The 24,215-nt window shown below is 38.6% G+C and overlaps 1 protein-coding gene across 4 annotated transcripts in view; it reads left to right on the top strand.

Moving 5' to 3' along the window:
• mid2 (midline 2) overlaps positions 1–24,215 on the top strand; it is a 72,033-nt gene that overhangs the window by 23,964 nt on the left and 23,854 nt on the right. For all 4 annotated transcript variants that reach the window (XM_077610214.1, XM_077610212.1, XM_077610213.1 and 1 more), the window contains 4 exons: positions 6,583–7,460; positions 18,712–18,777; positions 19,813–19,908; positions 22,182–22,289. In XM_077610214.1, coding sequence (XP_077466340.1) covers positions 6,639–7,460; positions 18,712–18,777; positions 19,813–19,908; positions 22,182–22,289 — 1,092 coding nt within the window. In that variant the 5' untranslated portion in view covers positions 6,583–6,638. The remainder of the gene's footprint in view (positions 1–6,582; positions 7,461–18,711; positions 18,778–19,812; positions 19,909–22,181; positions 22,290–24,215) is intronic.

The following is a 24,215-nucleotide window of genomic DNA, read 5'->3' as shown; positions in this document are numbered from 1 at the left end:
CGGTTTTATGGAAAGCTTTCAGCGCATATTACCGATAATGTTGATATCAGCCTTGGCCTGTGGTGACGTTGTGATAAAAATAGAGCGACAGAAAAGGGGAAAATTGAAGCAGAGACATCTATATGAAGGTGGAAAGTGGAAAGATGGGCAAAACATGAAGAGGGAGCAGCCTTGGGGTATTCACAAAATGTTACTCATGCCATATCATGTACAAAACAAAGCCTATTTGCACAACTAATTCTAATGATGCTGTTTTGTTCCGCTATGAGAGTGCGACATGTAACACGACAGTGTTGGTCCAGTATGAAGTGGAACATTCCCTGTCCCTGAAGCTACACAAATGTTTGGCATTCTGTCTAACCCAACTGCTGGATTAGCAGCCAAACAACTGACTTGCCCCCTTTTTTCTGTCTTTGTGATAATAGAAATTGGTGGAGCGTAACAATGGTGTGCAACATTTAGCCTGGATTAGATCATAGATTAAAAAAAAAAAAAAGTCCATTGAGTATGCCAAGGAAGGGAATGTGTGTGTCGTCCTCACAAAATAATGTGAGGACTTTGACCCAAACAGTCGACACAAGTTCATATTGGCACTTTTCGGAGAAACCTTTCATGCGCTCACTCATTACTTGGCATACCTAAATAATAATCCTATTGATTTTATTGGGTGTCATTTCAAATGTATATTTGATTGTTTCTAGTACTCTGCATATCAAAATTTTCCTCTAAATGGATGTCAAAGAAAACAATTGACTGATTTTCAGGTGTAAATGGATCACAATTTCATACAAAATAAAAGTTGGAACGCCTAATAACAAAGTAAAACAGAATCTCCAAAAAGTCTATTTTTCTGAATTTTTTTAACCCTAAAATCAGTTAGTATAGCAGATTAATTTGAAATTATGACCCGTTGAACATCATAAACAACAGTGTTTGTCTTTGCGAGTGAACAATTTGAATGCTTTTATTTAAAAAAAAGAAGAATTTCAAGTTGCACTCTTTATAAAAAAGAAAAAAATATTGATCTTGATAAAATTATGCATAAACAAAATTAAACCTTGAAACACAAAGGGTTTATTGGCCCCATTCCATCCACATTTTCTACAGAAAGCACAGATTTACTTGCAGTGACAACATCTAGCTGATTTTCTGACGTCTAAATTCAATTTTTTTTAGCAGACTGTGGCGATTTAAGTGCATGTGTGTACACATGTATTTATGTTGCTTGTGCTGTTACCTTGTCGTCTTCTGTTTTCGTGAGCACTATCTTTTCTGTGTTGCTCTTGAGCGCTTTACGCAGCGAGAATTGTTCTCAGCTCATCACTTTTGTCGAGCGTTTTAGCGCCAACAACAAAAAGCCTGAAATGCTGCCAAAACTCTTCCATGAAAGTTAAACTGATTGTGCGCATTCTATCGTGTGTGTGACTAGGGGTAAAAAAAAGTTCATTTCCGGGCTTTCATTTTCCCCACACGTGTTTAAATTCTCCCAATTCGCCCACGACACTATAGAGGACGACAAACTCAATCAAAGAGCAACCACGTAAAGACAATAGCTCACACTCAAAGCCCCCGTCAAAGGAAATGCCGAACATAAGTGCGGTAAAAATAGCAAAATGCCAGACTGTAGCATCAGACAGGGGGCAGGAACATATTTGTGTCTCAAGGTGGTGCTTGAAATATAAATAAAGTCCATTCTCATCTTCAGCGCGTCCCCTGAAATGAGTCTTTCAGTTTCTTTGAGGATTCAGCTGAGACAAATCCAGCCAACCGATGTTTTGTCCGTGCTCTTTCTGTCAGCCTAACAAGCGAAAGCACCCTAAATCACTGTCACCGGCTTTTTTCCGGGTAAATTATGGAACCTACAGTCCATATTGACACATTTACTAAACTAATCTGTTGCCCGAGGCATTAGGCCCCGGATGGTATTTTGTCAGCATGAAGATATACCTCATAGATTACCTGTCCGACTCATTTTAGCGCAGATTTATATGCTGTTATTATCTGCTTAACCCAGAAATATATATAATCAATTTCACTGCAGAAAAGGAATGTGAGCATTTATGCGTGGGGAGGGGGTCGGCGTTTGCAATTACTCACTGAAATAAATATTTTTGACAGCTTGGAATACCATTCACTTTACACAGATTGCTTTTTCACGCACACGTGGAATATATTTGCATTTTTATGGAAAGTTATAGTAAATGGTAAAAGGCATTAAAGCAACACCGTGCTCTTATTCTCGCTCGCGGAGGGTCATGATTGAGTTTGATAGCTGTCATTTTAGCATTGTAAGATGCCATTGAAAGTGTTTTACATCACGTGGAAATTTTAAAACGCAAATATGCATAGAAGACGTGTTAAATCATAGTCGGTTCGAAATAATTTGAATGGGAAATAGAAATAAAAATTAAAAAAACATGGTCAATGGGCCTTCTTTTTTTCCAGTGGTAAATTTTGATCTAAAAATGCCTGCTGAATCTCACCAAAAAACTAAATAAAATGCCTGGAATTGAACCCAGCAATGTGCCTGAGTTCCACAGGTTCCACTGAAACAATGTGCTGCTTCTTCTTAAAGGTTTAAAAGCTCAGCTGAGCCAGTTAAGGGAAATGCCACGTTTTGCTTTCCCAGTTATATTTACTAACGCTGTCAAGAATGAAGGCATTCATACAGCAAGGCTGTGGCAGCTCGTCCATATAAAGATGACTTATACTCCTGCAAAATTTGGAGAATGAAGTAAGGTGTCTAAATGGCACACACGGGGTAGTTAGTCCCTGGAACGTGACCTGTTGACCTCTCGCTCGCTTGGTATGTGCTTACCACATGAACTCTTGAACGTAAGATCCTGTTTTCATTGACTAAGTATGAGAGAAGCGTTGATGTGAGAGCATTATTTATGTTTGTTTGTTTTGTGTTGATATTTGTGCACTTTGTGGTGAAGCTTTAAATGTCATTATACTTCTATAATGATAATTTCATTTGAAATATTCTTTTAATATGCTACCATATAAAACAGGTGTCAAAGTGGCGGCCCGGGGGCCAAATCTGGCCCGCCGCATCATTTTGTGTGGCCCGGGAAAGTAAATCATGAGTGCCGACTTTCTGTTTTAGGATCAAATTCAAATGAAGAGTATAGATGTATATTAAATTTCCTGATTTTCCCCCTTTTAAATCAATCATTGTAATTTTTAATCCATTTTTTTCTGTTTTTAGTTCAAAAATCATTTTGTAAAATCGACAAATATATTTTAAAAAAAGCTAAAATAAACATTGTTTTAGTTTATCAAGTCAAGTATGGGGAAGATATGTCTGCCCTCCTCCAGGCCAACAGGGGGCAGAAAAGAAAACCCAAATCAAAGTCACCTCACCTCATTTCCTGCCTGAGATCATAAGGCATGAGCCAGGATATAAAAATTCAGAGTCCAGCCTTGAAAGGAGACAGGCGAGAAAGGAGCAAGGAATACCCTTCAGACCCGATCACACGCAACTGGTAGGATAAAAAATAAGTACCACCTAGATGCCAGCTGATTGATGCTTAATTTGCTCCTCACAACCTTAAATTGCATTTTTTGTATTTTCCCTTAACTTGAATTACTCTTATGACCTATCTCTGCAAAGTGAATATTTGTGTTTGATTTACTCAATCAGTTAATGGACCCATTCACTCACACACTCTATCATTTGAACGCTCTTCTGCTTTTCTGTAGTAAATTAAAGATGTTATTAGTAAACTCAAGAGCAACACTTTGATCACCATAGTAACTTGAAACTTGAATGATGTCACATGCTTCCTTCTTTCCCCCTTCTTTAAGGTTTTCAACCTATTCACTTCCTATCACCAAAAGCTTCAATAAAATGTGAAAAGATCGGGGCCCCTTTTCAAGTTTGGGGCAAAATTTGAAGAAAGTAGAGATAGCTTGACATAGATCTAGAAAACATTGAATATTCAGGGCTTTTAATCCAGTTCTTTTAATCGATTTATTTAAAAAAATCTGAATATTATATCTAAAATGGTCCGGCCCACATGAAATCGAGTTGACGTTAACGCGGCCCGCGAACCAACCTGAGTCTGACACCCCTGATATAAAACATGTCATGTTGGTGCTGTAGAAATGTGCGTACATAGTATTTTGTGCTTGAAGCTTTAAAGGTTGTTTTCCCTGAAGCCCTTCTTTAACAAGAATGGCAGACTAGAGAAATTAAGATATAAGTATGCTGATAAATGTGTGTGTGAGTGTGTGTTTGTGTCTCTGCTTGGCAGTGGCTCCCATCAATTTGTGCATTGTTTCCCAAGAGTGACATAGCAGAGGCTTAATGGGTCTGCTGATGGTGTGTTAAAGGGGGGTGTTAATTATAACACTATGCTCCGTTAAGCGCAGTCACATTTAAGTTGCACCGCTGAGCTCCAACCAGCCAAAATGCTGACTCCTTCGCTTGCTTGACTCGAACATTAAAAAAGAGAAAATAAAATCAAATCAGAGGGGCTAAATCAATTAGTTCTGTCTTTTTCTTTCTTTTGTGCCACGGGACATTGTTCATCCATTAAGACAATATTTGGTTAACTCTGGTGAGGAAAGGCTTTTAGTCTATCATGAAATACGGACGTGTTTTCTTTATAATCACGTTTATGTTTATTTTGGGCAGTATTTTATGGCCTCGGTGTCTAAAGGTGAGGAAAGCATTATCCTTATTGTTTTGATTAGTTATATGGCTTTCCCTTCTTTCCTTCCTTTTGTTTTTTTTGCCATTCATTCCATTCTGAATATTACCTACCTCTAGCCCAGTATTTAAATTATAGCTTGGTTGTTCCTGTTTGCTCGCTCCGTTTATCCCAACATAGTTCCTTTTTTTCTATTAATGACAAAGGAAAAAATGGTAAGTAACCTGAAAGTTTGTGCACTGTTTGTTGTCCAACTATTAGCAGTAAAATAAGCTACTTTTTCCAGACTAACACAAGTATGGATTTGTAACAGATTTCATTTTCATCAATTTTTTACAATGCATATTTGTGTTGACTTAACCATTTGCTTATGTTATAATTGATGTAATACAACTGAATACAGACAAATAATGTCATCTCAAGCAAGATGCTAATGACATCAAGAAAAAAGAGGGAAAAAAAACAGTGACCCTATAAAGGAATTATGCATTTTCATTCATTAGACCATTGCTCAAGCATACTTAAAATAATCCCTAACATTTTTCAAAAAAGTGTGGCCAATAGATGGGTAAATTAATTTAATTTGAGTGAGCGATCTAATTATGTCTGGAACGTGGACAAATCTTGTTTGCCTTGTGTATTGCTCTTGCCTCCAACAATGTGGCAATGTTGTATTTTCCAGGTTGTTGTTGTTGTTGTTTTTAACATTTGACGAATGGAAGGAGCCGTAAATGTTACACTGTTTTTATTCATCCAGATGGCCTGATGCTGCTTTTTATGGTTGAAGCATGTGTAAATAACAACCTAGGACGTACTGACAGGTCAGGCAACAAGGTTAATTCCTCCTGGTTGAAAAATGAGAATATTGTCACATTTAGAGTATGTGGAAGGAGGTCCGACATTAATTTTCTTGTTACATTTTTACTGCTACAGCTAAACGTGTCTTTAAAGTTTATCTGTGCCTGGGGTCAGATGTTTGTCCTTGCTTGAATACATAAAACTGAACTAAGCCATTGATTTTTTCCAGGACAGAAAAATGGTCACAAATAAAATGGGCTTTAATATGAAAAATATGGTGCACGTGTTTCTATTTATACTTTTCGCAATTAATTCTATCTCAGATGTTGCCAGTTCTTACTGGTTCATGAGTTCATCGCCTAATCAATTATTGAGTGGATCTCCAATGCGAATAATTCAAGACCAAATTAGAATACATCTGAGGGGGTGTTGATGAAAAAAAATGGGAATAATCTCCAAAAGAGAAAATTAAATATTTAAAAGAAGAAATTTTGAAAAGCAGAAATGTTTGGAATTCTGGCAGTGGTGGCCGCATCCCATCAAGAGTTCAAAACCGAGCTCCTTTGTGGAATTTGCATCTTATCCTTGAGTGGGTTTTATTTGGGTTCCCCGGTTTTCTCCTACATCCCAAACACATGCGCAGTAGGCTGATTTAACTTGATGACTGGGCGTGTCTGGTAACCTGGATACTGCTCATATTTAACAGGTATCGGTTACAACACCCGTTTGGACGTTTGGTCGACTGGACGTTTGGTCGACCGGACGTTTGGTCGACCGGACGTTTGATAGAACGGACGTTTGGTCGCCGGGTTCGCGAGTCCCGAGGTTTGAGACTTTAATTTGTATAACCCTAACCCTATTCACTCAATGTTAAATATTAGTCATTAAATCCCTATTAACCCAATGTTAAAATCTATCAATTGCATGCGAGTCCGTTCTACCAAACGTCCGTTCTACCAAAGGTCTGGTCGACCAAACGTCCGGTCACGGCTAAACACATGCTAATTTCTGGACTAAATTTACTGCTCCTATCTTTAACGGGAAGCAGCTTGTTCACAAAAGTCGTCTTTTGTTTTTTCATTTGTTTTTCCAAGTTTGACCTTGGATGTTTTTGTTGTTTCCACAGGTAAAAGGCCAGCTTCTGAGGGATTTGATGTTGCCTTTAGATAGGTTTAATTGAAGATGGAAACACTGGAGTCCGAGCTGACTTGCCCAATCTGCCTGGAGTTGTTTGAAGACCCCCTGCTCTTACCGTGCGCCCACAGCCTTTGCTTCAATTGCGCCCACCGCATCCTGGTGTCGCACTGCTCAACCAGCAAGCCGCTCGAATCCGTTTCCGCCTTTCAGTGCCCCACCTGTCGTTACGTCATCACGCTGAATCACCGCGGGCTGGAGGGCCTCAAGCGCAATGTGACGCTGCAGAACATTATCGACCGCTTTCAAAAGGCCTCCCTCAGCGGCCCCAATTCGCCTACTGAAAGCCGGCGCCTGCAGCGGCCACACACCGCCACCATTAGCGGTACGGTAGCCGGAACGATTGGCGGCGGCGGTGGCGGCGGCACGAGCGGAAGCAGCGCCAGGAGTAGCCCGGCCACTTCCAGCCACCAGCACCCGCACGCCAATCACGCCAATCACGTCAACCACACAAACGCGAACCACAGCCCGGCTTTCGGGGCTCAGATGGATCTGCGAGTCTGCTGCCAGTTCTGTGAGCAAGATCCGCCTCGCGAGGCTATCAAAACCTGCGTCACGTGCGAAGTGTCGTACTGTGACCGCTGTCTGCGAGCGACGCACCCCAACAAGAAACCCTTCACCGGTCACCGCCTGGTGGAACCCGTGTCCGACTCCCACCTGCGGGGTCTGGCCTGCCCCGAGCACGAGAACGAGAAGGTCAACATGTACTGCCTGGTAGATGACCAACTCATTTGTGCCCTCTGCAAACTGGTAGGGCGGCACAGGGAGCACCAGGTGTCTTCGCTCACCGAACGTTTCGACAAGCTCAAAGTAAGTCCTTTTCAGTTGACATTTTATCTTCAGCTTGCTCATATTGTCTCATTCCTTCTTTTATTTAGGATAAGGCTCGATTTGGTATAAAATGTAGTGATTGTCATTTCCTTGCAATTTTGACCTTTTCACCTCAAAGACATTGGTCACACTATTTTGGTTTAGCTTCAGGAACACAATTAGTTTCATTGGATTTATTGATTTAAGCTGCCACATGGCTATTTTAAACAGCCGTATTATGGGATTCCATCAGAAAGAAAGATAAACAAGCAAGCTGGCTACCGGTGAGTAAAGAGAGGTGGTGCGCATGAGGGGAGGTCGGCATCATAATAGTCGATGAGCTGGCATTCCATGTGACTGCTGAGCTTTCACAGTCTCCCTGTAAAGAGAGCGACTGCTGAGTCAGGGTGAAAAAAGAAAAAAAACAGAAGAGAAGTAAAAACTGGCCCTGATTCAATCGACATGGAGCTACTGTATATCAATTGGAGTTGAACAAATAGAGAGATATACTAGAGTTACACATTTGTAATTTAGGATACATATTTGTGACTTATGCTGAGCGCCCAAATGCCGGAAATCATATTTTGCAGTGGGTAAAGAGAAGTATTTTCAGATATTGACCAGCCCTGTGTATAAAATAAAGCTCAATATTATCTTATTTTATAATGCTTGTCAATTGTTTTCAATAGTTAATTCTAGATGGGCGTAGAAAAGATTGGTAGTATTTGACAGCTCTGCTTATGTTACACATTTGTAACTTTAATTTTATAATTATGACTGCATTTGTGACTCCAATGACGCATTTGTGAATCAAGTGACACATTTTTGCTTCTGGCTATGTATTTGCACATCCGGGTACGCATTTGCAGATCATTTTTCGACAATAACTAGCTACTTATTTGCAAATGGATTTGCACATCATTTTGCTTCCACATATCGTTTGAATGTTTATGCATGAGTGTTCATGCTGCAAAGGCATGGAACACATTGGATTTATGTCTGCATATGAAATAGGACCAGGTCGGGTGTGAAAAGATCAGATTTTGATTGTTCATACTACACGAAAATATTAGGTTAGATCAGAAATTGGATTTCACCTGCAATGTGGACGTAGCCCTACTCACCTCGTTCTTTAAACGGGCAGAGTTTAGATCGAGTAAGCCATAACTGGCTCTCCTATTGCTTGGTTCTCTTGGTTCTTTGGAAATCTCCCCGCAGCCAAGTCTTTGAACTTTAACAGCTTAAAAATCATCCATCCTCTCCACATCCAGGACAGAGGCAGCCCAAGTCCTAGCTCTGTTTCAAATGGCAAGCGGTTCCGAACGTATAATCTGGTTTTCAATCACGGCAAATCGGGACAGCGGAGGTCTTATTAGGGCATCCTTAATCATGGGAGATGTAGGTCAAGATGGGCTTTTCTATTCCGCTTTATTCTGCTCTCTTTTGTGGCAGGAGAAGTTTTATTGGAAGTTCAAGTACAGGAAAATTAAATATGTCGGAATTTTTACATTCAAGGTTTTGCATACTAATGCCCATGCAGATTAGCTATTGTGTTTCTTCAAAATAAAATACCTAACACTTCGAATCAGCGATTTCTCATATTTTAGGGAAAGGTAAGCCGATCTTGACGAACAAACCCAATATGCCACGATGAGCCAGATCCGTAAAAGGTAGAATTTTGGTTCTGCTGCAAAAAAAAACGTGCATACTATTCCCCAGGTGGTTGTTGAACACTGCTCTTTGCTTAAAGGCAGACTTTGTGCCTTCTAATTGGTAGACTTAGGCTCGGTTCTTGTATCTCTTTGATGCTCTTAAAAAGAGCCACTTAAAGTTAAAACCACTTTCGATGGACCGTGTGCACGTCCCATCACCTACTCCTTGTAAGTGGACTTTAGCTAGGATTTATTTTCGGTAGGCCTGATGGGGGAACTACCGTATTTTGCCGTTTAATATACCCGGGTATATTAAATGATTTTTGCTTTTTTGAGCCTCCCGTTTGTGCGCCATTTAATATACCCCTGCCGTTTAATATACCTGGGTATATAAAATGGGGGGTGGGGGTATATTAAACAGCAAAATACGGTACCTTGAAAGAGTGAAAACTCATATTTTGGAGATGGAGATCACTTAGTCATGAAGACAAAAAAATCACAAAGACGAATAAAATGTGTACCGCTTGAAGATGTGTGCATGAGCCAAAGCTTCATTCTACACATTGCCAATGTTGGATTGGGTATGTCCTGTCACGAATGCCTACTAAAGTGTGGTGGGTCATAGAAAAAAAAAAGAGATTAGCAAATCAGTCTAATCCGTGTATTGTGCACAATTTTTGTAGCAGTACATGATAGCCTTTTAAAAGCTTTGGTATCAGCGGCACAAAGACGAGTACGAGAGGGCCACCTGTCACGTCACGCCACTGATCAGATCATCTTAATGTATTCATTGCTTGCTGATAGCCTATTTTTGCACATAAACAACAAGAATAGATCAGCGCTTCAATGTTTTCAGAGGAAAACCGATTTGATTCAGTTTGCGTGATGCTCCAGAAAGGCATTATGATCAGACGCTACTATTTAATAATTTTTTTTAAAAAAATTGAGTATTTCTAATTTTATCAAAATGATGATTATTCAGAACTGAAAGGTAATCATCCAGTCAGCTCCAGTCGTTATTGCTCCAACGTTGTATTATGTTGCATAGGATTGTTTGCTATGAAAATGTGAGGAATAGCGGCTTGTAAATATTAATCTGTGTCAGAGATCAGATTCACGTGAGTTTTTTTCTCAGGAAACTGATGACACTCACAGTTTAGTAACATCGCTTGAAGGCTCGATTTCAAATAGCACTTCATTTTTGCTGAATTAAAGAGTCTACTTTAAAGCACACAAAAAAGGTCCAACATGAGCCTGCGTTCGATTCTGCAAAACATTTCATGATTCAGAGGCAAAGTAGGGCAGTGCATAACAAAACTCGTATTTACGGCTAGCTTGTAATGTTAGTCAGCAACAACACTCTCACACAGACGCACAATAAAACAGCGGGTTTGAGCCTACTGGTGATGACTCATTTTTACCAATGCACCTCCTTTGCCCTCTTTTTTTATACCTGTAAAAATGTCCTGGGTGTGTTTACTTCTTCATAAAATCAGAGCTGTCAGTGTGCCATCACTTGAACAGAAAGTTCTTTCACAGATGATTTATTTTCTCCATGAGCTTAAGAAGAGGTTTGTTTTTTGTGTATATGTACTTGGGTGTGGGTGGGTGTGGGTGTATGTTTGTGTATATATATATTTATATATTTATGTTAAAGGGGCAAAACAACATTGGTCATTTTATGCCATAGCCAGTTACATGAAAGGGCCACCACATCTATATTTAGACCAATGAGATTTAAGAATTTGATGCATACTTAATATGGCGTAGTCTTTGCGTCACATTTTCATTTAAGAAAAACGGGAATTAATGCTCATTTCCTTTTGATATTGTTTTGTTTTGGACAGACAAAGACATACAAATAGGGAGACACAAAATTATTTTCATGTAAAACAGCATTGTTTTTTCCTTTGATTCCAGAATCCATCAACAACAACAAACATGTTTTGTGTTTTCTCTATCTTGGCTACAATTTTTTTCTTTTAAAAAGTAATTCTTAAAAAAAATCAATTATGAGAGGCTTCTATTGTTAGGCCATAATACCATAACTTTTAGACCATGAGGCACATCAAGCTATAAATATATATATATATACATAAGAATATGATCATTTTTATATATGCTGCACTATATCCCTCATTATAGGGGCTCCACATTATATAACAGACTATGTATCCACCACAAATCATGCAGCTCATTAGCCTGTAAAAATATACGAACAAACCGCTGTGGGCGATAAGCCTCAAGGTTCAAAGTGAGGGAAAAAAAGTAGTGGTTTATAGTTTAAAAAAATTACAGTATATCAGTTTCTGCAATTTAATTCATAACTTAAGAAAGTGGAAAAGAAGACGCGAACATTAAAAAATGACTGGCTACTGTATTTAGTCAAAACAGTAGAACTTAATCCGACATCGTCATTTTGCATAAAATGACTGAACGAGATGACCAATTCAACTCGCGTCATTTGCAGCGTAGCCATAAAATTGTCATATCAAATACTATGTGGTTTTCTTTTGCTGAACTTTGTTCTTCCCAATGTTTATAACCATTATTTGCAAGCTACATACAGTATTTCCTGAGTTAAAGATCACACAAAGGAGAACATGCTGCAGATATCTACACAATAAAACCACCATGCAGAACAATTGTGAGTGGCAGGAATGCGTTTGAGATATTTACAGGAGATCATCACCAAAGTTCTTCCACATATTGACTCTTGCCCCTTTAGGAATGCTGCGCCATATTTCTGCTAGACAGGTCATCTTACATTTTCTCTTTCATCCACTTTCATTGACATAAATGGCACAGGGTTTTATGCCTGCGTGTGTATTATTGTAATTGACCACAGGCTGACTGTGTCCTTCTAATCTCATCCAGATAGCTCTTCCTCACTAAATTATTCCGTTTGATCGCTTTTTTTGATCATCATCCTGCCACCAGCTGCCACAGTAGCCGGCTCAATGTATATCCAGCGACTCCATCATGTTACATGACCGCCTCTATAAATAAATCGGAGTGACTTGACTGAACGTCAACTGAATCCAGTCCGACGAGGCCGAGTACAGATTGTGGAGAGATATAGATCACATTGTTTACTTTTGATGACCCAAAAGCCAGACAGATGTCTTGTCTTTGAGTGAGCACACGCCTGTAACTTAAACTAGACACGTGTGCGTAAGATGGTCGGACAAGATACGCGTGTGCCATTCCTGTTCTGAATGTTGCAGTGGAAGCTTTAAATCTAGAATGAAATATTATTGTTATTGAAGTAGTCAAGAAATGTTCTTTTGGGGGCCTTGTGAAGGCATTGGGAAGGTCAAAGTTGGATAAAATTCTGAATTTAGTGTATTTGATATTATAGTGCAGGGGTGTCAAACTCGGGTTGGTTCGCGGGCCGCATTAACGTCAACGCCATTTCATCTGGGCCGGACCATTTTAGATCTAATATTTAGATTTTTTTTTTAAATTGGATTAAAAGAACTGGATCAAAAGCCCTAAATTATCAGTTTTTATAGATCTAAAGCAATGTTTATTTGAGCTTTTTTTTCTTAGTAATGGAAATTTCTTTTTATCATGTTTTTCATTTCAAATGGAAACAAAATATTTTTTTAAATTATGTTCTATAATAAAGTGGAAAACGGAAAATATTTATGTTTATTTTTAGATTTTACAAAATGCTTTTTGAACTAAAAACACAAAGAAAAACATGGATGAAAAAATTGCAATTATTGATTTAAAAGGGGGAAAATCAGGAAATATAATATACATCTATAATTTTCATTTTAATTTGATCCTAAAACAGAAAGTCAGCACTCATGATATACTTTCCCGGGCCACACAATATGATGCGGCGGGCCAGATTTGGACCCCGGGCCGCCACTTTGACACCTGTGTTATAGTGGTACTACCATTGGCATTTGGGGATTTTTTTGGTTTTCTTATGTTGGGACTTAAAATTGCCCGGTTTGACTGCTTTTAATGTTTTATTGAAAGAAAATGGCATTAAAGTTCCAAGATGCGAATGTTAGAGGAAATTTGGCAAGGGTAAATGCACAGACAGAAAAAGGAGGACACGAAGATTCAGGTCAGTGCTGAAAAATTAGACGAGGGCGACAGCTGACATTGTGAAAGAGGGATGTGGAGGCATCACTTGTGGCAGCGAGGAAAGAAAAAACTGTTGGAAAATGAAGAGATGTTACTGAAGTCCATTGTTCAAATTTTAAATGACAAGTACTCACATTTGGAGCAGCTTTGTTCCAAGAAAGGCAAGGGTCAAGGTTAGACTCTAGGATATAGTTGCAGAGTCAAAAAAAAATTTCATGCATTGTAGTGTTCGACGATTGTTGATTTATTCAAATACAATTCTCGTCCTCATTCTGTTTATCCATTAGTCTCTAAAACAGGGGTGTCAGACTCAGGTTGGTTCGCGGGCCGCTTTATCGTCAACTTGATTTCACGTGGTCCGGACCATTTTAGATATAATATTTAGATTTTTTTATAAATGGATTAAAAGAACTGGATTAAAAGCCCTGAATATTCATTTTTATAGATCTAAAACAATGTTTATTTTACCTTTCTTATACATATATTTTTTTAGATTTTACAAAATGATTTTTGAACTAAAAACACAGAAAAAAATGGATTAAAAAAATTACAATTATTGATTTAATAGGGGGAAAATCGGGAAATTTTATATACATCTATACTCTTCATTTTAATTTGATCCTAAAACAGAAAGTCGGCACTCGTGATTTACTTTCCTGGGCCACACAAAATGATGCGGCAGGCCAGATTTGGCCCCCGGGCCGCCACTTTGACACATGTGCTCTAATGGATAAAAAAAAATAGATTTTTCCTTCTAATGATTAGAGAAAGAAAACCTTCTGTGCCATTATCAGTTTAGCTGTGAACCGAATCCTAAAAACAGAAACAATGCATATTCTATCGAAATTCCCTTGGGCAAAGAATCTAGTTTGAAGAAAAATGAGAATGGCACTCTTTACTGCCGATAACAAAAAACTTATGAGGTGACTACACCGCTTTGCATTTCTCCTAATATCATTTTCCCCCCTACACGCCGCAGATAGCATTGTGGCCCATGTGTTGAAGGTAATTGAATCTGTAGTGTCACTTTTTCCATGCTTGATATGGTGAAAGAGTGCAAACGACTGCTGCGGGGGAACTTGTGTAACGGTGATCAAAACTGTTATAGTCTGTCATGGGGACAATCAGTATGTCGTTGTTGATGTGTCTTTGAGAAATGAGATAAAAACACAATGATACATGGTGTTCAATTTTTTTTTTGTAGTTCAAATCAATCAAAAATATGAAAACATATTGAACAGGGTGGGATGAAAAAGCCAAATATGTAGTTGTAATAGGAGTAGTACCGTATTTTGCTGTTTAATATACATATTTATATATATATTAAATGATTTTTGCTTTTTTGAGCCTCCCGTTTGTGCGCCATTTAATATACCCCTGCCGTTTAATATACCCGGGTATATTAAACGGCAACTCCGCTTTTTTGGCTAGATTTGTATGGTGTTCATGGGGGCATCTTTATAGATACTTAAGTTCATTAAAATTCCAAGTCAGACTTTATTCAGCAGTAAGTAGTTTTAGTCTGCAAAACGTTGATGCACGGCATAAAGAGTGCGTAGTGGATCGTACCTTCCCCTTTGTGCGCCATTTAATATACCCCTGCCGTTTAAAATAAATATAAAATACGGTAGATTGAAGTTCAGCATTTATTTCATATTTTGTCATTCTACATTCCTTCATTACTTTCAATGAGACATCTCACATAATTTATTGTATATCGTAAATTCCACAATTGAGAGCGTACCTGACTTTAAGATGCAGGTAATGTTATGGTTACATCGAAATATATATTTCACAGAAAGATATAATTGATCAGATATCTTCTACTAATTTAACATGAAGACGCCTAGGTCTGATTCTTGATGAATTGGGGGTTCGCATCTCTCAACACTTTTGAAGCACTTTGCTATGGTGTTGCCACGTGAATATTACGTATTTGCTTCCCTCAGCTTTGCCATTTTTGCCCCCGTGTTGCAAATCTGAAGATTTGATTCCGCAGAGCCATTGTTAAGACGCTTCTGTTTGCGCAGAAGCAAATGAGACTTGCATGTGAAATCACGAGCAGTTGTACGTGTCTTTTTGCATATTTACTTAAACCGAAGCTGTGTGCGCAAGATCTGTGTCTCCACTTGGTCCAAGCATTATTTATTTTGAAGCTTATCGTGCTTTGTTAGCTTGTCGTCATTGTGCTTTTTCAAATCACGTATCCCCCATTTCTGCAGACTTTATGACTTAAGAATGGTGAGTCCAGGAAACATACTGATAATACGTGTAGCCAATATTGTCCGTCAAGTCGTGAAGCAGTGCTGTTATATTTCCACAAAGGCTCCATCGTGATTTTAATGCCTGGAGTCAAGAGTCCCAGTGATTTGAGTCTGGAAGGCAGAAAAGTTGGATGGATATCTGGGCTAACAGCAGCCAGACACCTGATAATATCATCCGCTGAGGATAAAGATCATTTGTGCAGGCAGGCAGCACCCCGCTCCGATGATGAAACCATTTCTGAACTCAACATGTGCATTTTTCATATAAATTTCACTGCCCGTGGGTGAAGGTAATTCATAAATCAATGGGCAGATGGAGGTTCTGCTCAGATTAAATAAACGATATTGAAATTGAGAACAGTGAGTGATGGCTGATGAAAAATGTGGGAACATCGTAATGGCATATCAGTTACATTTTGGTTTGAATATAGACCTGAATTCCAATTCAGATTAGGTCACGTGCGGTATGCATTTACGAGGGAGAATATTCGATACTTCTGCAATGTCTTAAAAGTACAACAATTAACATTACTTTAAATACTGACTGCTAATTTTGACTGTCACTGACAGATATTGACAGATTTTAATTCCCTTTGCTCCTGTCACCCTAATAGTAACTTTCTAAAAATCGAAAAGATTGGTTTTTTTTTAAATATTTGCCTGTTTTTATTTTCTAGCCATGCAGCTAATTTTTGCTTTACAATTGTCATTCAAGAGTCAAAGTGAAATAAAACATATTATTAGCCTTCCCTGGGAACCCTCTTCAACTTCATCCAATCTGCCAATCAGCGAACTCATATTAGCTTCTTTTTTAGTCTCTTTAAGACAAATGTCTTTATCCTCATCCCCCACGTGGCCAAAAATTGAAAATATAATCACATCCATCTTTTATGCCCGAGAAATCCTCTCGGGAAGTCGGTTAAGCTTTCGTCCTTTTCACTTTTGTCTGTATTCCTCCGAGCAATTTAATATTAAATCTCTCCAGCGGGACTTGAGCCAACATCAATGTTTATATAACGACTTAAAACCTTAAAGGTCACACGGGTTCAAAAACAGGTCAACATATAATAATGAACGCCTTCCCTATGCTGATATTTAAATGTGCTAATTTTCCAGTCATTTTCACACGTGACAATTAAGAACCAGAGACGCTAGTTGTGGGGCACAAGCTGGTCCTGGTCCTGGCCCGTCGGTCTCCGACTCTTGTCTGAGAGTCGTGCCCCGCGGAATATTACCCTTGGACCAAAAAAGTGTTTCCCAGAAGGCTCGTGTTACTGACGTGACTTGACTGCTAAAATCCTCTTGTTTCCAACAGCTGTAAAGCAAGGCTGCTTCTATTCTCATTCCCTTTCATGAGTTTTAATCTGGGGGTTGCCTTTAGTTCTGTCTCTGCCTCCGTCCTGCTCAATGGCGTCTGCGAAGGGGAGGATCCTGAATTAATTAAAAGGGGGGAAGATGCTTTGAAGTTGGATACTTCCCCTCTGGGCCTTCTGACACATTTTTTTTGTTGTTGTGGCGTTATAATGGCCCAACGATTTTGGAAAAAAATTACTTTCTTTATCTTTTCCACACACTCAGGCAATGCAGGATTGAAAACTCCCATTTTTAGGTTTGCCATGTCCTTTTGCTACGACTTAGTTGTTGAGTTTTAAGCTTGAACTTGACTGTTATTGTTTGATGGAACGGATTTTAATGTTCTTACAGGATTTTATCTGAGTGCAATTAGGGGGACAAATTGACAATTTGTCATAGTTGAATGTGAACGCGGTAGTTATTGACGCAAAACCTAATGTAAATATAAAAAAAAAATGTTCGCCTGTTGCAGACTTTATTGACACTGTCGACAAAATTCTATTAATTAGTTAACCGTCAGCATGGTTTTAGGTGTAGAATAACTTGTTACAATTTTCGACTGTTACAAATGTCTGTAACCGAAGATTCTGATGGTAATCTTTCGAACACGTGCCTCCGGTTGGAAAAGTTTCGTATTTGAAAATGTCTAAAGTTGAACTATTTGGTTGTTTAATAGTATGCTGAAAGATTGGGCGCTTTAAATGCTGGGTAGTTCATGCCGTGACCGGACGTTTGGTCGCCCGGACGTTTGGTCGCCCGGACGTTTGGTCGCCCGGACGTTTGGTCGCCCGGACGTTTGGTCGCCCGGACGTTTGGTCGCCCGGGTGAATATAATTTTGAGAGCTGGTTTCAACAGTAAACTCAACCAAACGTCCGGCGACCAAACGTCTGGCGACCAAACGTCCGGGCGACCAAACGTCCGGGCGACCAAACGTCCGGGCGACCAAACGTCCGGGCGACCAAACGTCCGAGTACCAGTTCATGTGACAATTATGCGTTTATCCTTTTTTTATTTGAAAGAGATTTAGGCAGAAGCCCTTCAACAATATGATGTCACGTGGGAGGATCAGGCAGGAGGTGGTGATCTAACCCGAAATGATGTGCTGTCAGCTGCTCCAGTTGGAACTGTTAGCAAGAAGGACAGAATAAGGGCCAAAAGTGTATAATAACGAGTGAGTGAGAAGGCAGATGGTCAGCTTAAAGTGAGTGGCGCTGCCGCAGAGTTGATCGACGGTGACAAAAAGCCAGATAACAACGTGGGTGGAAGGGCTTGAGGGCTTTGAAAAGAAGATGCCTTGGATTAATAGTCCAGTCAGACAATGGCGACCGTAACAAGAAGCCTTTCTCGACACGTCCAACTCCATCTTATCAACCCTGTGTATCATTGTTTCAGTCCTATTGCATGCTTTCTAAAAACAAGGTTATGCAGATCCAAATAAAACCATTTACTTATATTTACCTTGATCCAAAGATCGTTAGGAGGGTTTTTTTCTGATGCTGATCGAAATTAGCATTTGTTGTCCTTGGCCAAAGTCTGCACTTTGCCACTGTCGTAGTTAACGCTGTGATATACATGCTTAATTAAACACAATACGGAGCTGCTTTAGCAATTTGCTTTTCACTGGAGTCTCATGCATCACAGCACCTTTCCTCTCTCTTGCCCTAAACATACTAATTCATTTAAGAACCTTAACCTTTGATACGCATGGGAATTGAGAACTCATGCATAAAAAATGTCTCTGTTTAGATTTCTCGCTTGGCATCTATTTCCAATATTAAAAACTGCAGCATCATTGTTTTGGCTAAGTAAAAATGTGGATGAAAATGTATTTTTTGATGCACTTATGCAGGATTATGTGTGTGTGTTTGTGTTCTTAGGCTTATCAGGTCAGCCCGGGCAGAGTGTCAAATGCGGTAATGGAGGCTTCAAAGACAAGCGCCGCGGTGAGTTACCCGAGTGTTTTTCACCAAATACGCACCCTTACTCACTCACCCCCTTCCCCTGGATGCACACCGTTAGCACCTAGGAAGGGTAATGACTGAGAAGAACAAGCTGAGTAATTATGTAAGCACAAAGAAGTCGGAGTTAAGCGATGAGGCGGAAGAGAGCTGGTCGGGTCTCCACATTCGATGAAGAGAACTCCTTAAAATCCGGACAATTTTCTGTTGCTTTGTTCATTTGCGGCTGTTTTTGTACACTGGAGTGGAATTTAAAGGTCTTCAGGCTACAATAGTTGTTTGTTTTGTGTTATTTATTTATTTTTTAATCGATCTGCGTCCATATTTAGATGTTCGGTGGCAAATATACAGTTGTAGTCAAAAGTTTACATACACTTATGAAGAACGTAATGTCATGGCTCTCTTGAGTTTCCAGTTTTTTCTACAACTCTGATTTTTCTCTGATAGAGTGATTGGAACAGATACTTCTTTGTCACAAAAAACATTCATGAAGTGAAAATGGCCAAGGGGCATGTTACCAAATATTAGCGCTGCTGTATGTATATTTTTGACCCAGCAGATTTGATCACTTTTTTTCTTTTCACTCATAATAAAGTCATAAAAGAACCAAACTTCATGAATGTTTTTTGTGACAAAGAAGTGTGTGTTCCAATCACTCTATCAGAGAAAAATAGGAGGTGTAGAAATAACCAGCCGTGACATTATGTTCTTCACAAGTGTGTGTAAACTTTTGACCACAATTGTATGTATTGATAGCGTCCTAGATGGGATTTTTCTATGCTACAGTAAATCTTGTCTAAATTTCAACGCAAGTTTTGTCATCATTTTTAAGCGCTTAATTGAAGAGTTGCAAACAATGTGATGTGGAGCCTTCTCGGCGCGCGGGAAATTTGTTTTATTTTCATTCTTCAAATTATAATGTTGATATTGAGGTAGATGAGTTTTGGAAATTTACAATCTGCACCAGGACGTATTCGGAATTCTTTGTCCTTATTCTTTCCTTCACTTCTGTCTCTGCAGCAAACTTTGGAAAACAACTTGACTAACCTGGTGAAACGGAACAGTGAACTGGAGAACCAAATGGCTAAACTCATCCAAATCTGTCAACAGGTTGAGGTAGGCAGAATTTTTCTGTATCCGTGTCTTCTTGTTCTTTATATGGTCATTACAAGGAGGTATGTCTGATTTTATTTTCTTTTTTTTCAGTCTTAGTATCACATCCTCTCATTTTCTTTCTGGCTTATGGGTTTAGAATATGTAATTATTACTCTAATTCATTATTCAACTGAACTTTGCCAGCTCATGGTCAAATATTGAGAAGTCACTTCCATTTATTGAATTTTCTTCACGAGCGATTTAGTTAAGAACTGTGCTGCAATGTTATTTTATACTCATCCATAATAGAAGGATTTTTCACTTAAAAGCTGGAATTGCTTTAGTGCAATTAGCCATTCGAATACCCTGAGTGAACTTGCTTTACTGGCGTCTTCACCGCTGCAAAATTGAATTTAGAGCTCGGACTGAGCATTTATGTGATGAATTAGCAGTAGATGATAGTCATCCTTACAGAATGGGCTCACTTTGATCGAGATATGTTCTAAATCACATGTGTCAAAGTGGCGGCCTGGGGGCCAAATCTGGCCCACCGCATCATTTTGTGTGGCCCGGGAAAGTAAATCATGAGTGCCGACTTTCTGTTTTAGGATCAAATTCAAATGAAGAGTATAGATGTATATTAAATTTCCTGATTTTCCCCTTTTTAAATCGATAATTGCTATTTTTTAATCCATATTTTCTTTGTTTTTAGTTCAAAAATCATTTTGTAAAATCTAAAAATATATTTAAAAAAAAAAAAGCTAAAATAAACAGTGTTTTTGCTCTATAAAAAAACGGAATATTCAGGGCTTTTAATCCAGTTCTTTTAATCCATTTATAAAAAAAAATCTTAATATTATATCTAAAATGGTCCAGACCACGTGAAATCAAGTTGACTTTAAAGCAGCCCGCGAACCAACCCGAGTCTGACACCCCTGTTCTAAATCGAAATTAATCAAAATTAACTGATTGTGAATGAATTGCACAAATTTTATGTCTCTTTGGCGCCAAGGCTGTTTTGCTTTTGTAGCCCCGAAACTATCAAAATCAATCAATTCCAAAAATATTCCATCTGATAAGACATAGTATTTGATTTGCTTTCTTCTTTGTCTGGGTTTGAAGCAATACCTATCTGTAAAAAAAAATGATTCCCTGGGCAGTTCTGTAATTATTAAACTTTTCGATTTGGAACTGTGCAGCGATTGAATTGGAAATAGCCAGCAGGATAAAAAAAAAATTGACTTCACCACACACACACAGACACACAAACACAGTAACAAAATCATCACCATTCAACCAGGCCAGGTTTGACCGTCCTCCCACAGAAGTTTATTATAGAAAAGACTCCATTTTCTAAAGTGACTTTGAGGTCTGAGAATGCATCCCTTTATCCAATCAATACCAAGCGGCTGCTGCGTGATTCATTATGTGCAGATAAACCCAACGGAAGCTGGTGATTGTCGGTTTTCTGAATACAAATACTTACACGCCTCCATCTACACAAATGGAACCCAAAATCCATCTGAAAAGTGTTAAATGAATCCGTTATAAAGCTTTACTTTCCAATCTTTTGATACCTGTATTTTATTCAGTTTCATCTTAAGGACTGACCAAAGAAAACTAAGATTATTTAGTTGTAGATCCAGATAACTGTGCGGATTGGGAACTCTTGACATTTGAAATCACTGCTGTTACTTCAAGGTGTTTCCCTGCCATTTTAGAAGGGAAGTCCTTGTCCAATGGCTATTTGAATTTTTCATGGAAGGAATAATTAGATACTCTTGCTATTGATGTCAACAGAATTCATAGTAACATTCAAATGGAGGTTGCCAAAGAAGAATTATCCTGCATTGATTCAAGAGATCTCTTCAAATATTGCCGATGTTTACATACAAATGACAACAGCTTCCGTTCCGTCCCATATCTTGTTTGTTTTGTATTTGTTTCTTTATTTATTACTTCTGCATATCGTTATTTTTGGCAAGAATTTCACCCGGTTTAAAGTTTAATCAGCCTGTGATAGGCTCCAGCACTCCATAGAAAAGGCAGTTTTGGATTGGATTGGATAACTTTATTCATCCCGTATTCGGGAAATTTCATTGTGACTGTAGCAGAGGGTGATTAGACAGAACAACAAAGCAAAAGCACAAAGTACAAAGCAAATCAAAGTAAATGGGATCATTAAGAATCACCAAATCAGATTTTGAATAGGAATGCATGCAGAAATGGTGGACTTTCAACTTTTTAACCATTGTGAATGATCACTTCCAATTAAAAGGTCTCGTCCTCGACAGGTCAACACCGCCATGCACGAAGCCAAGCTGGTGGAGGAATGTGACGAGCTGGTCGACATCATCCGCCAGAGGAAGCAGGTCATCGCCGTGAAAATCAAAGAGTCCAAGGTAAGAACTCTCCACGCCTTTGCACACACATTAAGTATAACAGTACGAAGAAAGTTTGTCTTGGGAGGAAAGTCTCGGTCCGAGTTAGACATCATGAGAGGCAGACACTCACATAAATGTCTAAGTGACATCTCAATTATTAAGATGAATGTAATGCACTTAACTCTGTTCCTGTAATCACATATGTTGTTAACAAATGGATGAAGTCAAAGTCAGACGTAAAAGGAGGGCAGGGAAAGGTTGGGCTAACCAGCAGGGGGGGAAAGGCAATGGTTCATTTATTCCGTAATTACACACAACAAGACAATTTTCGCCCCAGTAGAGATCACTGATGGTACGCTTCAATGAGGAGAGAGACGAGGGTTGATATCTCTATTAGAAATAGCGTGAATCCCATTTCATCACTGAGATTTGTCAATGGATTTTTGATTAGGTTTGATTCAGAAGCTTGCGATCAATAAATGCAGACAACAGCTAACAGAATAGTGATTTATGTCAATTTTACTAAAATGGAAGGGTAGAAAAATACAAATAAAGCCTGAAGTAAACTCATCAAAAACAAATTTCAAGCTATCCCGTGAGAGAAATTAACAATCCAGATCTTATCGCACAGGTGTCAAAGTGGTGGCCCGGGGACCAAATCTGGCCCGCATGATCATTTTGTGCGGCCCGAGAAAGTAAATCATGAGTGTCGACTTTCTGTTTTAGGATCAAATTCAAATGATTATAGATGTATATTACATTTCCTGATTTTCCCCTTTTTAAAATCAATCATTGCAATTTTTTAATCTTTTTTTCTTTTGTGTTTTTAGTTCAAAAAGCATTTTGTAAAATCTAAAAATAAATATGTAGATATTTTCTGTTTTCCACTTTAATATTGAACATAATTTAAAAAAAATACTTTGTTTCCATTTGAAATGAAAAACAAGATTAAAAGAAATTTTCCATTACTAAGAAAAAAAGCTCAAATAAACATTGTTTTAGATCTATAATAACGGACTATTTAGGGCTTTTAATCCAATTTTTTAAATCTAAATATTAGATCTAAAATGGTCCGGCCCACATGAAATGGAGTTGACGTTAACCCAGGTTTGACACCCTTGGCTTATCGGGTGGAAGAATAATGATTTTAAATGACTGACTGATTACTTCAATAAATATACTTGATTGAAGAGTTATATTATTAATGTAGGCTGACAATTTCCTCTGTTTGACGCCGCAACCTTTTCTAAGGTCAATAAAGACTGTTATGGTAATTCTTAAAAGATTCCAGTGGTACGGAGACCGTCAACAAAACGTAACGGTGTCAGGCTTCCAAAATGGAGGATGATGTCGTTTGTGGCAAGCACTTTTCCTGAAGAAAAGTCCTCATCTGCACAACAGAATAACAGGATTACGCAGCCATTGATCAAAGTGTGTAAAGCAAAGCAGGGCGCTCTAATTCTCTCTGTCATTTCCTCTTAAGAACTCAAAGTTTAGAATTTTTTCTTTCTATTCCCACGGTCTGGCGTGTATACGTTGTCATTTTATCTTTCTGTGTGGCGATGTTGTTTTATTGGGTCATATTTGGTGGCGGTACAAAATGGAGTACAATTTGTGATAAGGTGGGAAATGTTCAAGGTTTGGTCCATAGATTTATACACACATAAATTGTAAAGTTTGCTCAGGCAGTGAGTAAAGTTTGAAGTAGTTTTAAAGAAAAGTGGGTCAGAGAAGTTTGGAAGTGATGCGTCTGAAGTTTCTGGCTTCTAGTTTCACTCTGCAAACGTTTTTGATGCTTTTGTCCCAAAGTGCGGAAATGTAAAACTCTCTGGTCTATGAAAGAGCTTAAATGCATCATCATGAAACAAGGCTGATATAAAAAGGAGCCTTTTTTTCTCCCTTTTAATGAAGGCGGCTGAGTATTATATATCTGCTACTTTTAAC

This window comes from Stigmatopora argus, chromosome 9 (assembly GCF_051989625.1).
Source record: "Stigmatopora argus isolate UIUO_Sarg chromosome 9, RoL_Sarg_1.0, whole genome shotgun sequence".
Lineage (NCBI taxonomy): Eukaryota > Metazoa > Chordata > Actinopteri > Syngnathiformes > Syngnathidae > Stigmatopora > Stigmatopora argus.
This window is presented reverse-complemented; position numbering and strand designations above follow the sequence as displayed.